Here is a 14,960-nt window from a genome sequence, read left to right on the forward strand (position 1 = left end):
GTTGCACATATTAAGATGAATTGAAACCAGTGTAGCTTTGTGAGTTTGCCTTTACTGCAAATGTATAGACATAGTGCGTTGTTACACATTTGTACAATCTCACACAGCTCATTCAGGCTCACTGCCTTTGTCCTGCAGATGTCGCTGTGATTCCAAACACGGTTTTTAAACTGTTTTTAAGAGCAGATGTGCAAACAGGCAATAGATTTAAAATATATCTAACAGATCCAGTTATTTGTCTGACTAATATGTTTTTAAATCCTCATATTACCTTCACATATTTTGGCACAGATCAAAGAATCTGGCTCATAAAAGGGGCTCTGTAATTATCAGTAAATATTTACAGTAAATAAAAAAATTTGCAGTGGTAATTTAAATATTGATTTGACTTCTTTTCCTTAAAAAGGCCAATAAAAGGTGTCTAAAATCTTAATAAGAAACTCGTCATGTTGATCATGTGTTTGTGTCAGATATTTGCACTAATAAATGTTTGACAGCTCCATTACATCTCTAACCTACAATAGTTTAGAGTGAATCTCAGAAAATACTTTTTTGTTAAAAAATAACTGCACTATTAAAAGATGTCACTTTATACTGAAAGGAAATTCTACAAAATTGTGATAAAATGCCTTTATCATCTCAGTTTTATTCTTCAACACTTTGGTTAGTATTATCATTAACATCTTAAACTGCACTCTGTTTTAAAAAGCTGTACTTTGTGAACATTTTCTGCAGTTTTAATCAGAAATTTGCGAACCATAATGCTTTGACCTTTTAATCTAAGCATTATTGATAAGTTTGACATTTAGTAATCACATGTTTAAAATCTTATGTTGTCAGTATTATAAAGAAATGCTTGCAACAGTATTTGGATGCAGAACATTTGAATGCATATAATGATATTGTTTCTTTTCAGACTTTGATGTTTACTGCATTTCTTTGAGGATGATTATCACGTGATATTAATAAAACTGAACACAGAATAGAGCTGTTGAAAGTCTACAGCAGTAGATAAAAATTTTCTTCTTGGTTACCCAACAAATTTGTTGTAGATTAGTCTTAAAAACGCAATTCCACAAATTTTTAATCTGAGAAAAAAAACACCTTTTTCAGATGAATCTCTTCATCATTAATATCACAGTTACAGCCTTCCTTACTTTACAATAAGTCATTGTCTCCTGCTGTTGTTACTTTTGCTGCACATGGCATCGCAATTCAATGGCAATCTGAAAATATCTTCATATTAATAATAAAAGAAAATCTTTACACAAGACTAAAATAGCCTTTACAATGAATTAAATACATTTGAGTTTGTTCTGGTTTGGTTTAACTCATTTTTAACTGCAGGCTGAATATTTAAATAGATCGTTTACAGCAATGTCAAACTTAAAAAAATAATAATTTAGCATGTTTGATACATATTTCGGCACATAATCTCACTTTAGAAGACACCCCCCCCCCCCCCCCCAAAAAAAAAACAAAAAAAAAAACAAACAAAAAAAAAAAAACAAAAAAACAAAACAAATGGGGAATAATTTTATTATAGAGGACAACAGAGATAAAGTAATAAATATACATACTTGTAAACACAGGATCAGTTCTAAAATCTACTGTGAGATTTGCATGGAAATTTTGAAACCCATTGTGTTTTCCCTCTTTGATGATCTTTTTAGGCAGGTGACCTTTTTTTTTTTTTGCTTTTTTTTATTTTTAGAGAAATTATAACAATAAATATTTTATGACTATTTGTTGTGTTAATAAAATTTCTGAAATGACTTTGCATCCCATACTGTAAACTGCTGGTAGATTCATTTCTGGAAAGGTACACACTGCTCAGAATAAAAAGAGGCATGCATGCTTTGATGTCTTTCTGATTTACTTGCTTTCAGTTGTCTTTATAAGTCTGTTTCCCCTCCACTTCATCGCAATTAACACTATTGGACTCAGTCAAGAATAGGTCAAAGCAGTAATTGATGTCATCAGTCCAGGATACGTCATGTTTTTTGGTTCTGTGATCATCCTGATGACATTTTTAGCTGAAAGCCAAACTTGATTCTCAGGTGGGGATTTCCCCTTCTTTGAGTGACAACAGCCTCAACATAGCCATTCTCCTCATCACTGAGTTCCTTCTCATCAGTCATTTTTTAGCCTAGATTGCACAGATTATATTCCATGCCATCTTCCGCTTTTGACACTTCCTTATCTAATCCATCCTCACTGTTAGTTTCCTGGCCTCCTCCTCCCCTACCACTGTACTGATCAAAAATCACCACCAGGGAGGCGCAGTCCGTCTTTTAGGGATCCTTGCTGTGGCACTTCGCTGCTGCAGCTTGGTTGTTGCGCAGAGCTTTGTCCTGCAGATGTCGCTGTGATTCCAAACTCAGTTTTTGAAGAGCAGATGATTTCTCGTTGATTTTCACATTTTAGAAAATTGACTTCAAAGTAAAACTAAACAAAATATTGCAAATATATTACATCGCATTATTTGCAAAAACTGAACTCATTTCATCAGCATCCGCGAAACCCCATAAATCAGATGATGTTGGTGAGTACATGAGCGCAAACGAATTGTTTGAATGAATCCAGGCTGTACGTATGATATGATGAACAGAGGGCGAAGGCTGATCTCAGATCAGCTGAGAGCCTGCTCCAAATGCTGAGCTCAGCGGTGCTGTTCAGCAAAACTGAGAGACGCAATTAGAACTGGTGAATCTGCCGAGGAAGAGAGCGGACAGCTCACTTTCGGAGATGAAGTTTTGTGTTCTTGTTTGCTTTCTCTCGGGCCTCCTGAGTGTCGTTAGAGGGGAAATGTATACATCGCTGCTGAACGTAAAGCAGGCGGTCAGAGTTGAACGGAAGCTGATCGATTACCTGAGAACTTATATTGACCACGAGTTGGACAGACTTGAAGACATCAAACGGTGAGTAATGGTGAAACACTGGAAACAGATTTGATTGTAAAGGATTTAAACGATGTGTATCTTGGAAAATATCACACAGAATTAAAAGAAACCCCCATAGGTATTGTTATCTCGGTTTGTTCGAGTTTTCCAGAGGTGGTGATTAACCCGGGAGACACTGCACACACACACATAGTAATAGTAATAGAACAAGCGTTGCAGATGTGAGGTTTGATAGTGAAATGATCATATAATGAACTACATAAACCTTATATGCATGTCATTAAAAAGCAGAAAAAATAGACTAGGTTTTCGTGGCTTTATTTCACAATGTTGTATGCAGGATCACTGTTACATAACTAAGTCACTTCCCGCTAATTTATACAAATAACTCTATAGTTTTGTTTGTTTGTTTTTTTTTTGTAGAATTGCTTCTAATTTTTCTTCTGGTGAAAATAATGTTTTGTGCATAAAATGCCATTTTAATTATTGAGTTTTTATTGTTTCCAGTCTGAAGACCCTGTTTAATAATTCTGTATCTTCACACAGTTTTTTGCCAAAGTATCCGACCTGCACACAGAACTTTACAAAGGCCCAGCGGTCACAATGGCCAACCCTCTGGTGGCTTTTACTTTGATCAAACGTCTTCATTCAGAGTGGCTGAATGTCGTCTACAGCAATGAAGCCCTCGAGAACCTACAAGGTTGCCCCACTGCCTTCTTCAAAGACACATCTGGTGGTGATATCTAAGCATCCACCCCCCTCTACTGTCACCACCCAACCCCTCACCATTCACCTTTTTGCCCCTCTGCTGTCCAGCCCTCAGGTCCAGTTACGAGGAGGAAGAGGCTGATCTCCCCAATCTGGAAGACCTCCAAGGGGCTGCTAAGGGGCTAATGAGGCTGCAGGATGTATATGCTCTGCAAGTTTCCAGCCTTGTAAGGGGCCGTTTCCAGAGAGTCACTAATGGCGAGTCTGTGGATGTCTACATGCCTGCAGTATCTGTCCAGCTCTCTGGTGATGACTGCTTTCTGGTTGGGAAGGTACTGAAAAAATTATGTACTTTGGAAAAAACACATCCTGCATGTAAAAGAACATAAATATTCAGAAAATTTTAGTAACAAAAATAATGGTGCTGTTTTACTATGTAGCTTTTTTACGTTTGGCTCCCAGCCCAGGGTTTGGTCATGTGATGGGCGATGCCATGTATGTTCTCCTCCTATGCTTAATGTGTTGGGAAAGAAAATCTACTGCTACACAAATACGTGTTCACAATTTTGTCTTATTTGTCTAAGTTTTACACTTTAGATCAAAAAGTAATTTTTACCAAATTGCCTGAAAGGCAAACCATTCATCAGTGAATCTAATAACGACCTAAGCCTACATAAAAGATGGATAAAGCCACAATGACATCATTCAAAGGTTGGCGGGTTGATGTTTAAAGCTTTGAGTCTGTCATTTTGACCATCTCCGTATTGGGTTTTTTTGAGCCAGAAGTGAACAAATGAATTTGAAGTTAAATTATCTGTGGACTGTAAAGGGGCATTGCACTTAACTTTCAGTTAGTGCAAACACTGAGAAAACCATAAAAGTGATGCACAAACCTCTTGGCAGGCTGTTAGTGCAGTTAACCACAGAGCAGGCCATATCATTTGTCCGATTACTGCAGTAAAATCCTCCAAAATCAATACCAGAAACAAAGTCGAGAGAGAAGGTTCAGTGACTTGATTTAGTAGAGATGACATCTAAACAGGCAGCTGTTAGCTTCAGCTGTATGTGTTGGCTGCACCACCCGCTTTAATCTTTAACAATGCAAGATTATGTTTTCTTTTAAACAGGAAAATATAGCTGTGTTATAAATGTTTTCAAATAAAATGTGACGAAGCATAAAATGAAAGCAGTGTAGAGTACTCCAGTATTTGTGCCAACTCTGTATTTCTTAAAAGCACAACAAAGGAAGTGTGGTGCAAGTACACATCTGTCTTCTTTCTGGAACAGCTGTCAGAGTAACATAAGGTAGGAGGAGTCACTGAAGGAAATTAACGCATTTGGAAGTTGGTGTCCTGAAAAGTTTTCACTCTGGTTAACATCCCATTCCAGAGGGCTGCAGTTTTATCCCAGACTTGTTAATAGTTCTGTTGTGGGAACCTAGACTAGAAAACTGGGATTCTTTCCATTGTGTGCCTGGGAATTCTTTTCATGCGCAGATGAATATAATATTCTATAGAAGGGGAAAAAGGAGATTTTCCCCACAATAAATTCCACTGTTTTCATGCAGTGGTTATGTGTAAGGGTAGGGCACTGTGTGGGAGAGACATACTCTTGTATGGAAAAGACATTAAGTCATGCTGCAGAAGCTTGTCTTCACTTGTACCAGGGCTGAAATTATGTGAGGCGGTCAGTCAGCAGAGATGCTTAGTTTTAGGGTTTTCTCTTTAACAGAGCTACCTGCATGTGCTATCATGTAGTTTTTAAACTGATCTTCAAAACCAGGCACATTTAACACAAATTTGAGTGTCTCAGTTTTAGTGGGGAGAGGTTTAGGGCCCTTTAAGGTAATTGCCAGCTGACGTTTCCCTCAGGCTCATTACCTCATCAGCTGAGTATTTTACACATTTATTGCTCTTTAGGCTATTTCTGTTAAGAATAGCTGATCCTAAATTAAAGAGTGAAATGTGGGTGTAAACCTGTGGTGGATTAACTCAGCATGTGTGATGAGTTGGTGGGCTTCTGTGTGTGTTTGTGGGGGTTAAATAGCACACATGGAGCTGTGGTTGTGGATGTAATCTGTGACGGGAGGAGTCTCTTACAACCCACTTTCAGTGTGGGTGCTGTCAGCCCTTTAGTCAGCACCTACTTCATCAAGTCAGGTCAACTGCTAAACTGCTTGAACCTAAGTAAAGGAGACTTTTAGTGTTTGTGACTTTCAAAATCTAAAAATGCTGTAGTCCAGTTTTATATTTCCATATATACAGTACATGAAAATGTGATGCAGGGACACACTCCGTGGAAGACATGCCTACATGTAATGCAAATCTACCGCCCAGAAATGTCCAGATTATTTTTTTATCTACTTGCTTCAGGCACTGATGAGAATCAGGCTGCAGAGGTCTGTTAGGTTTACTTTATTGACTCTGCAACCTAGATTTTTTTTCCCAATTATATCTTTCAGCTGACACCACTTTGTAGTACTTTATCAGATTTTGCAGAGCTTCTCTAAAATCATGAGACCCAAGGAAAAGAGAAATTCAAAAGACAAAGTCAGTTTTTGAAAGAACAAAGAAGGAATCATTTATTTTGGTCATGTGTGTTTATCAGAGATTTGATTCCAGGTGTCAGTGTGCTGCGAAAGGTTTCTGAAACTGGGCCTTGATGGCAGCTGTAGAACATAAGCTGCTACATGATACACGCAGGATAAAAGGGGGGACTAAACAAAAACTGAAAGTGGAAGAGCACAAGGAATAAACACAGGTGGGTGAACAGATGGGCCGACAATAGGGTGAAGGTGAGGGAGAGACAACAAAAGCAAAAATAGCCATAAAGGTGTGGAACAAGAACAAAGGAAAGCAATTAACAAGAAGCACATATAGAAGAATTGAGGAGGTACAAGGCATCACAGGACACACAGAAGAGTAAACCCTAAGAAAAAGGATGGCGGTGATATGCAAAAAAATGAAACAAGATCCTAACCCAGTAAATCCAAAAGAAAAGAATTTAAGTCAAGCTGAAATGGCTAAAATGGCTCAGCCAGCCACAAACATATATCAGCTGACTATCATGAGAAACTATCTGACTCTGGCTGCTGACTCTGACTCTGGCTGGTCTTACAGTTGTTAGTGTGACCCTTACTGAAAGCATCCCTGCAACCACAAAACCTCACAAATTCTGGCTGACATGGATGCAGTATTCAGCTCTTCAGTTCTAGACAGACTCTGTTTAAATTGTGAAGTACTTGTTTTTTTTGGTGTTATTGTACCCAGGTGGCCTATGAACAAGAAGACTATATCACTCAGTGCAGTGGTTGGAGGAGTCTGCGCGCCTTTTCAGGGGAGCAGGAGAGGAGTGGAGCCCTGAAAATGAAGGCACTTTGGAGGATGCTTTGGATCACCTTGCCTTTTCTCACTTTAAAGTAAGTAAACAGACAGACTGAGGAAATTTGCATGATTGATGATTTAGATTTCTCTGAATTCCTTTTCTTGTCTCAGACAGGAAACGTCTCCTACGCTCTGAGTCTATCTCAGGAGTTACTGCATCACAGTAAGGCTCTTAAAACCCCTTTTCTCAGTGAACTGTGTCATCCTCTCTCAGACTGTTTACACATTTTCTTTCTCAGATCCAATGAATGGAAGAGTTTTGCAGAATGTTAAGAAATACGAGAAGCTCCTGGTTGCTGCTGGTCCACCCAGAGGCACTGGGTTGACGAGACCCTCCTCCAGTTTTTTAAGGACCAGGGACACTTATGAGAGACTCTGCCGGACTCGAGGCTCTCAGGTATTGCAATAATGAGGAGCAGATCAGGACAGGAACACATCAAACTTTTCAAATGCATATGCAGTAATGTAGCCTTGAGTTACAGGGTTTTATGTCACTGGATGTTCAGTGTTTCAGGATACACTTTATTGAAGAGGATGTTTTGTTTTTTCATTTTTACATGGACTACAGTTTAAATATTTACATCAGTGTATGTAGATGTCACGTGAGATAAAAGTTGAGGCAATTTTGGAGAGCCTTTTTTAAAATCTTCACATCGGTATGCCAATAATAATTATTTTTTTCACCTTTTTTCACCTGAAACATGCCTGTCACACTCATGAAATTATTTCATCAAAAGTAAATACGTATTTATTTACATAGCCTCTTTCAAGATAAAAGCACAAGCACAAACTTCACATCAAATAAAAACAACAAACATGGAAATTGACACTAAGATACTGCTGCCAAAAACCCCAAAACACCACCAGTACTAACAGAGGAAAATCTCAGTGATTTGATTTGATTTTATCCCCTGAGGATCCTTAATTTCTGTCCAAAAACACATGAATCCATCAAATTAGTTTACAAATGTAAGTCTTGACCAAAGTGCCGATCTGAAGTCATAAAGCTTCGCTCCTATAGCATACTCTTAACAACTTCATTTAATGTCTACATTTTTAGGTCTGTAAAATGTTTTCTTGGCTTTAAAAAGCACCGCAAAAACTCTAAATGTCGTCTTTGTTTTTAAGCTTTTATGTGGTGACAAGATCCATTAATGAGTAACTGTAGATGGATATCCATGTTTTGATCTTGTTAATAGACTTCATATGGTCGTTGCTTCTTACAGCGCAGGCATTTTGCAAATCCCCAACTCTTCTGTGACTACTTCACCAACAACAATCCTGCACTGATACTGAATGCCTGCAAAACGGGAGGTGGTGAGTCCTGCAGCCGTATGTGGTCCTCTACCATGACTTTGTTACTGACACAGAGGCTGAAGACATCAAGAGCCTCGCCCAGGCCAGGAGTGAGTGCTCATCGCATGTGGTCAAACAACCCATGTGTCTTCAATACGTTAGATTTTTTGGGAATTAAAAAAACAAACAAACAGTGTCTTAACGTCTTTTGTTTTAGTTTGATTCCGTCAGATGTTTGAATGGTTTTGTAATCCAAACTTTTGGAGAATCTTGTCAACAAAGGGAGGGGGTTTCCCACATGGGACTCACAAAACATAAATCTGGCAAAATGTTAACTTAGCAACAAGATGTCAAATCACAAAAGCACTAAATGAACACTTTTTTCCTTTGCAAAGTCACATTTAAGGTGTGGGACTGCCAAACTGAAGCATATAATAGATGTTCTAATAGACCAAATCAATATATATGTATATGTGTGTCACTAACAAACATTATCATTTGACAAGTTTTTTCTTTAACGAAACACATCTTTCGGCCTTTGGAGCTTTTATTTATAACAGATAAAGATTCAGAGTAAACCTTTTAAGTCATGTTTCTTGATGGTGAAAAACATCAAATGCTGAATTGTTATAAACAGTTAATACATTTAGTTTTAAAATTTGGTATACTTAATTAATGCATGAGTAGAGGGAATCTTGAATCTAGACCGTGTGTAGGTGTGTTACAAAAACGCCTCTGACTGCTGGCGTCTAAGCCAGACTTCCTACTGGGAAGATTCTGGAGGGATCATATAGTGGAAGAGTTGGCGTGCTTCCAAACGTTTAGCAAAGCTTAAGGAAAAGAGGAATACATTACTACAAAAACTTGGCTGAATTCCTCAAACTGTCCAAATAAACCAACAGAGCTGGGGCCGATAAATGTTCAGTCCACGATAGCTGAGTCTTAATATCCAATGAGTAAAGTGAAACGTTACTGCAGTGGATCATCCTGAGAGCTCTTCAGTCTTCTGATGCAGGAAATATTTGGTGGGATAACACATTTGCTGCCCCTATAGTTTCTGTGAGGTTTTGGCATGTCAGTGGGTTTTCCATCTCTTGCTCAGATGGAACCCTGTACTTATTTCATCATTATGTCAGCTTGTGGGCTGATTGAAAACAGGCCCCTGGTCTTAGTTTGGAGCAGAGAGTGGAATGGAGCATGGTTTCCAGCTTGCTGTTGCTAGATCCCAGAATACAGGTCTGTTAACACACAGTTTAAATAGGTTTTCTTGGTGATTAATTGTTTGAACTGTATCTATTGAGTTGAATATTTCACTGCTGATTCTCCAAGGCATGGAAATGTTTGTGTATACCTGTTGGAAAATTAGGAAAACAATCATGAAAACCGAGAAGCTCTGTGGTTTACACAAATATATTTGCGGTGCTTTTTTCTCAGGTTCGCTTCACTTTCCTCCAAAGCCCTAAAAAGATAGGAAGGATTAATGGAAACCCATCCCTTAGATTGCATTAAAGTTTGGCTGCTGTAACATTCGCAAAATTAAGATGCTTTTTTCTGTCTTTGCTAACAGCTGAGAAGGTCTGTAGTGCAGCTGGAGAGAAACAAGCAACAGCCAGACTATCGGATCAGTAAGAGGTACAAACAACACCTCTTGTTACTCTACTACCTGCCATAACAATAAAAACATCTGCTGCAGGTTTACTACTACATGCAGCTGGTATTTCTTTTCGTCACAGTATCATTTTATTAATCAATATCTTTATTGCTAGTGCCCTGGCTGAAGGGCTCAGCACAGTCTATTGTTGGGAATTTGGACCAGAGGATCTCACTGCTCACAGGTCTGAATGTGAGCAATCATACGGCGAGTACCTCCAGGTGGTGAATTATGGGATTGGTGGCCATTATGAACCCTCATTTTAACCATGCTACTGTAAGTTTGTGCATTACTGTAGTTGATTAGCGCTTATTTACATGGTGATCGTGGATATTTTAATTGCCTTTATAATGTCTGTTTGCATTTCTGGTAAAAACAGTCACCTTCAAGCCCCGTGTTCAAGTTGAAAAAACTGGGAATCGGTTTGGCTAACATTTATGATATATGTGAGTAAACGTCGAACCATCTATTTGACCTATTTGACCCCGTAGCTAAAAGTTCTTTGGCAGTTCTTTTTCAGCTGTCCAAAAGTCTAAATTAAAAATAAACACATTTGGAGAACCTGGCCAACTTGGACAGCAAGCCTGAGAAACTGATCAACAGTAACTACATGTACACTTTAGGGATATTCTGCCACGCAACAAACTTGAAACACAAACTCTCACAGTCACCTTCTTATCTGTCCTGATGCGGTGGCTTCAGGAAATATTTGGTGGGAGAACACATTTATTTGAACCTTTATTTGTGTTCATGTAACCAATTTGTCCTTCTGCTGAGTGCTTTTGTCCTTACAATAAAAGTAAAACTGGGTGTGATTGAAAAAGAATGAGTTTTCAAACACTGCAGCAGACAGAGCGGCTTTTCATAACATGAGCACGTAAACACAAGACACAGCTCTGAAGGAATGTCCTTTTCCACAGCTCAGCCCGTGGAGGCAGGTGGGTCCACAGCGTTCATTACGCCAACATTCAGCGTTTCCTGTTGTGGAGGTAAATACACTGCAAATATCTTAGCTATCTGTACTTTTTATTGCATATTTTTTCCCTTTTACACCATTTAAATAAGTTTTGGTGTCAAAAATACTAAATGTCCGATCACAGAAACAATAGTCTTGAGATGAATTTACTTACTTTATTTTCACTACTACTTTACTTGCAAAGTCAGTGGAGGATTTTTTATCTTTTGTTTTTTGGCATGTTTTTCTGGTTGATAAATGAGCTGCAGTGTAAAGTTTAACAGGCCATTCCTGGGGTTTACCTTTCACCTTAGAAACTCATTTCTTGTCCAACTTCAGAAAAAGATAAAGTGACCAAAAAAAGAAAAAAAAGTAAGAAAGAGAAGTCATACACATTAGGTGACAAATTAAAAGAAACACCACCATAAAAAGTAAAATACTAGGAAACAATGCCAGCATATTCAATGCCAAGGTGTTCAGATGCCAACACCTTGGCATTGATTCTTCAACTCTCTGGAAGTCTTGAAAAATGCTCTTTGAAAAGAAATTTCCCCCTTTGGTGTTTTACTTATGGCCGTGGGGAGACAAGGTCTAACATGGTAGTCCAAATCTACCACAGGTTTTAAATTTGGTTTGCTGTGGTTACTGTGAATGCCAAGCACGGTTTTAAAGCATTTTTAGACACAATAAACCATTTACTGACCTCTAGGATGTAATATCGTCCTCCTGCGACTGTATTGACTTGCAGACATCCTGTTTTAGGGGACAAGTGGACCATGTCAGCAAATTGCCTCGCCACAACATAGCAGAATCCAGTGTGCTTTTCTTTTTTTTTTAGTAAAAAATAAAATACTTACGCAATAAAATACCCACTTTTTAAACTTGTTTACGTATAAATTATATAGGCCAAAAATTGAAGACTATAGAACTTATTATTAAGTACTTAAAAATAACTGATAGTTACTGACCATAGTTTAAACCACACTTCCTTTTTTAAGATACTCAAAATGATTTGTTTTGTTTTCATGTCACAGAAGCTGCTATCTTCTGGGGAACCTGCACAGAAATGGTGAAGGAAACGACGACACACTGCATGCTGGCTGTGCCCCGTACTTATTGGAGACAAATGGGGTAAGACTCAGGTTCATTATGATGTGACAGGGCTGTGAAAAAGTAGCGTAAATATGGAAAGTAGCAAATCAGTCACCATCGCTTATCCAGCATTCAGCTCTCCTGATATGCTGGTGCACATCTGTACCCCATTAGGCATTTAGAGATGTGGCAGAGAGCAGTTCAGACACTTGGAATCTAAACATCTGCTGATGCCTGGAACCAGGCCATCACACGTGTGTTCAGGACTCAGTTAAGCTGACAGAAAGATATTAATCATTGAAAAACAGCTGCAGAAGTATTTAGTGAAGGTGTTGTTTTTAGCAGCCATATATATCGCCAGATATTAACCTCCAGGCTACACTTTCCAAGCACAATGACTCCAAGTACAAGTTGAAAATATTCAACAGCCAAAAAAAAAAGAAAAAAACTTTAATGATACTGGGGTTTTTTTTTCTGTAGTAGAAGATAATTTCACATGATTTGTGCCTATCTTTGTGTTCCAGTGGCAAACCAATGGATCCATGAGTATGGTCAAGAGTTCCAACATCGCTGCAGTCTGAATCCTCAAGAGTGAAGGGGTGGAGCCATTGCTGGGCCCCTTTGGAGTGCAAGCCTTTGCAATTGTGAGCCACATCTGCAGGGAGAGAGAAGGAGGCAGCAGGAAAGTTGATGCACAAGCAAGGGCAGCGAGAGCTGGGAAGCTTGCATCTGTGATTGGAGCCCTAAAGCCCCAGGGATCCTGGAGTGTACAGCGGACACTGCTGCAGTGGACATGGTGGAGGAGGAGGAGGCAGAGGAGGAGTGGGGCATCTGGCAGCCAGCCCCCAAGGGCGAAATGCTCTTTCTGGCCAGTTCCTGCAGATGGATAGAGGCCTTTGCCTTTGCACACTGTGCTGGCTTTAGTACACTGTGCAAGGCTGTTTACCTCCTGCCAGCTTTAAACAGAGATCTTATACAGCCCTGTTCCTACACTGGGCTCACTCAAGGATCTGCTTTTTACAAATCAACTTTATTTTGAAATATAAATAGTAAATTAATAATAAATACTAAGTCAACAGAGATAATCAGTGTCTCAGAAAGAATCAGGTTTCAAGAGGTTAAAATCTGAGTCACCAGAGATTACTGTTGTCAGAGCTCAGGCTCGAAGTTCAGGCTGGTGCCAGTGAGTCAAAGGAAGTAGAAATTGTGAATGTGCCTGCGCATTCCCAGCTGGCTGCATGATGCGGTCATGCTGTCTGTGGGAGACTCTTTGAATTTGGTTGGATTTAACTGAATGTCTCATGGAACAAATGAACCAGCAAGAGTAGAGAGTCGAGGTTCAGATTCTGCTCTTCATTAATGTTGGAACTTGTGTAAACTCACATGACCAATCCTGACTGCATACTATTCAGATATGAGTGTCTAAGTAGGTCATAACCCATCATAAAACAGTGCTGAAATTCACTATATGAGGTAGGAAAAGCAGGATTGGATGTATGTGACATGTGGAGATGCCCTGCTGCTTGAGTGGCAAGGATCTCTGAATAATACCTTTGCTCACCGCAGTGTACACAGACAGTGCTTCCAAGTATATAAACCAGCCTGTTTCACATTCCTGCATGCACAGTAAAGAGCAGGATTGTTTTCCCAGGGAGATGATGGATAGACAGGCTCGACTGCTCTGAAGCTCCAATAACGCTTTGCTTGTCATGTGTAAGCCACAGGAAATGCTCAAAGCAAAAAGATCTTAGAACACAAATTTATTTCATTTAAAGAATAACTAAATACTACTATATTAAAAACACTGTAGTTACAAGCTGGGTTAGGTATTTAGTTTCATTTTCTTACCTATAAAAATCATCTAAATCATCTATTTTTTTAATTAATAAAAAGATTATTTTCATTTCATCAAATCAGAAACATCTCAATAATCAGAATGGTTTAAAGTAATCATTTCTTTCTGTCTGTTTTAAAATGTACTGTTTCTTTTAGAACTGAAGGAGTTTTAATCTGCGCTCTGGATGTACTCATTATCACTGGTTCTCACTGTTTCCACAGCAAATATAGCTGCAGATGGACTTGATGCTCTGCAAGCGTAAAGTCCAAACTATTTGAAGCTCACATAACCAGAGGTCATAATATCAGGTCATGCGTAGGTCTTCCTCGGCACACTGTCAAGAGCACACAGTGATTCTGTGCCTCACAAAACCAAATTCTTCAGAGCCTTATGGGTCTTTCTAAGTCTTGAGAACTAAACGAACACTTTTTAAAGTCAGTGAGTTTGCACAACTGATGGAAAATACAGATAAGTAGCAACATAAAAAGCAAATCATAGGTAATAACAAGTCTTTTTAACTCAGATTCAAGAAAGTGGGGGGGGGGGGGGGGGGGAGCATTACAGACTTGTGTTAGTGAACAGCTTTGACTGAAAGACCAGGGCTTCCCTCTACTGGTAGACAGCTCGGAGGTGTATTTGTAATGTTTCACAGTAATATATATTGTTTGGTTGTTTTTTAATCTATTGTTTATTGCTTTTACACAGTTGAACAGTTTTGGATGCATTGTTTGAAGCTGCACTTATGGTTGTTTTAAAGGCTGTTGGACACTGGGTACAAGAAAAAACACTTTTGTGCCAATAAAATACACTTCTGAATAAAATGATTGCAAATAAAGCTTTATATGTGTGTGTCACATAAATTGTGATACATATTTCACAAATTTTAGAATCGCTTCAATTCAATGTAATGGTTGAGCTGCAAAAAGTAAAAGTGTCCACTGTGGCTAAAAAGCAAATGGCAGAGAAAAGTCTTAAAACAGAATATTATTTGCCCCCCCGCCCACCCCAATTAATCTCTGTATTCCTGCTTCCATTTCAGCAATTATTTAAACATTATGGTTTAAAAACCTCATAATTAAGATAGACATTGTACACTGTTAGTTACTGTATTAGTACAACACAATGTAAATGCCAT

General features: G+C 38.7%; 1 protein-coding gene across 1 annotated transcript; it reads left to right on the forward strand.

Moving 5' to 3' along the window:
* Positions 1 to 1,520: 1,520 nt before the first annotated feature.
* Positions 1,521 to 14,660, forward strand: p4ha3 (prolyl 4-hydroxylase, alpha polypeptide III). The gene is given in 20 exon segments (XM_040037441.1): positions 1,521 to 2,921; positions 3,450 to 3,603; positions 3,720 to 3,943; positions 6,881 to 6,899; positions 6,902 to 7,029; positions 7,106 to 7,157; positions 7,234 to 7,391; positions 8,221 to 8,289; positions 8,291 to 8,317; positions 8,319 to 8,465; positions 9,858 to 9,915; positions 10,057 to 10,137; positions 10,140 to 10,195; positions 10,197 to 10,217; positions 10,321 to 10,387; positions 10,862 to 10,930; positions 11,931 to 11,945; positions 11,948 to 11,997; positions 12,000 to 12,027; positions 12,513 to 14,660. Coding segments are annotated over 19 exon segments (1,437 nt in total). The 5' UTR covers positions 1,521 to 2,921; positions 3,450 to 3,506; the 3' UTR covers positions 12,584 to 14,660.
* The last annotated feature ends 300 nt before the right edge of the window (positions 14,661 to 14,960 follow it).

This window comes from Simochromis diagramma, unplaced genomic scaffold, assembly GCF_900408965.1.
Source record: "Simochromis diagramma unplaced genomic scaffold, fSimDia1.1 OVJJ01000463.1, whole genome shotgun sequence".
NCBI classification, from domain to species: Eukaryota; Metazoa; Chordata; class Actinopteri; order Cichliformes; family Cichlidae; genus Simochromis; species Simochromis diagramma.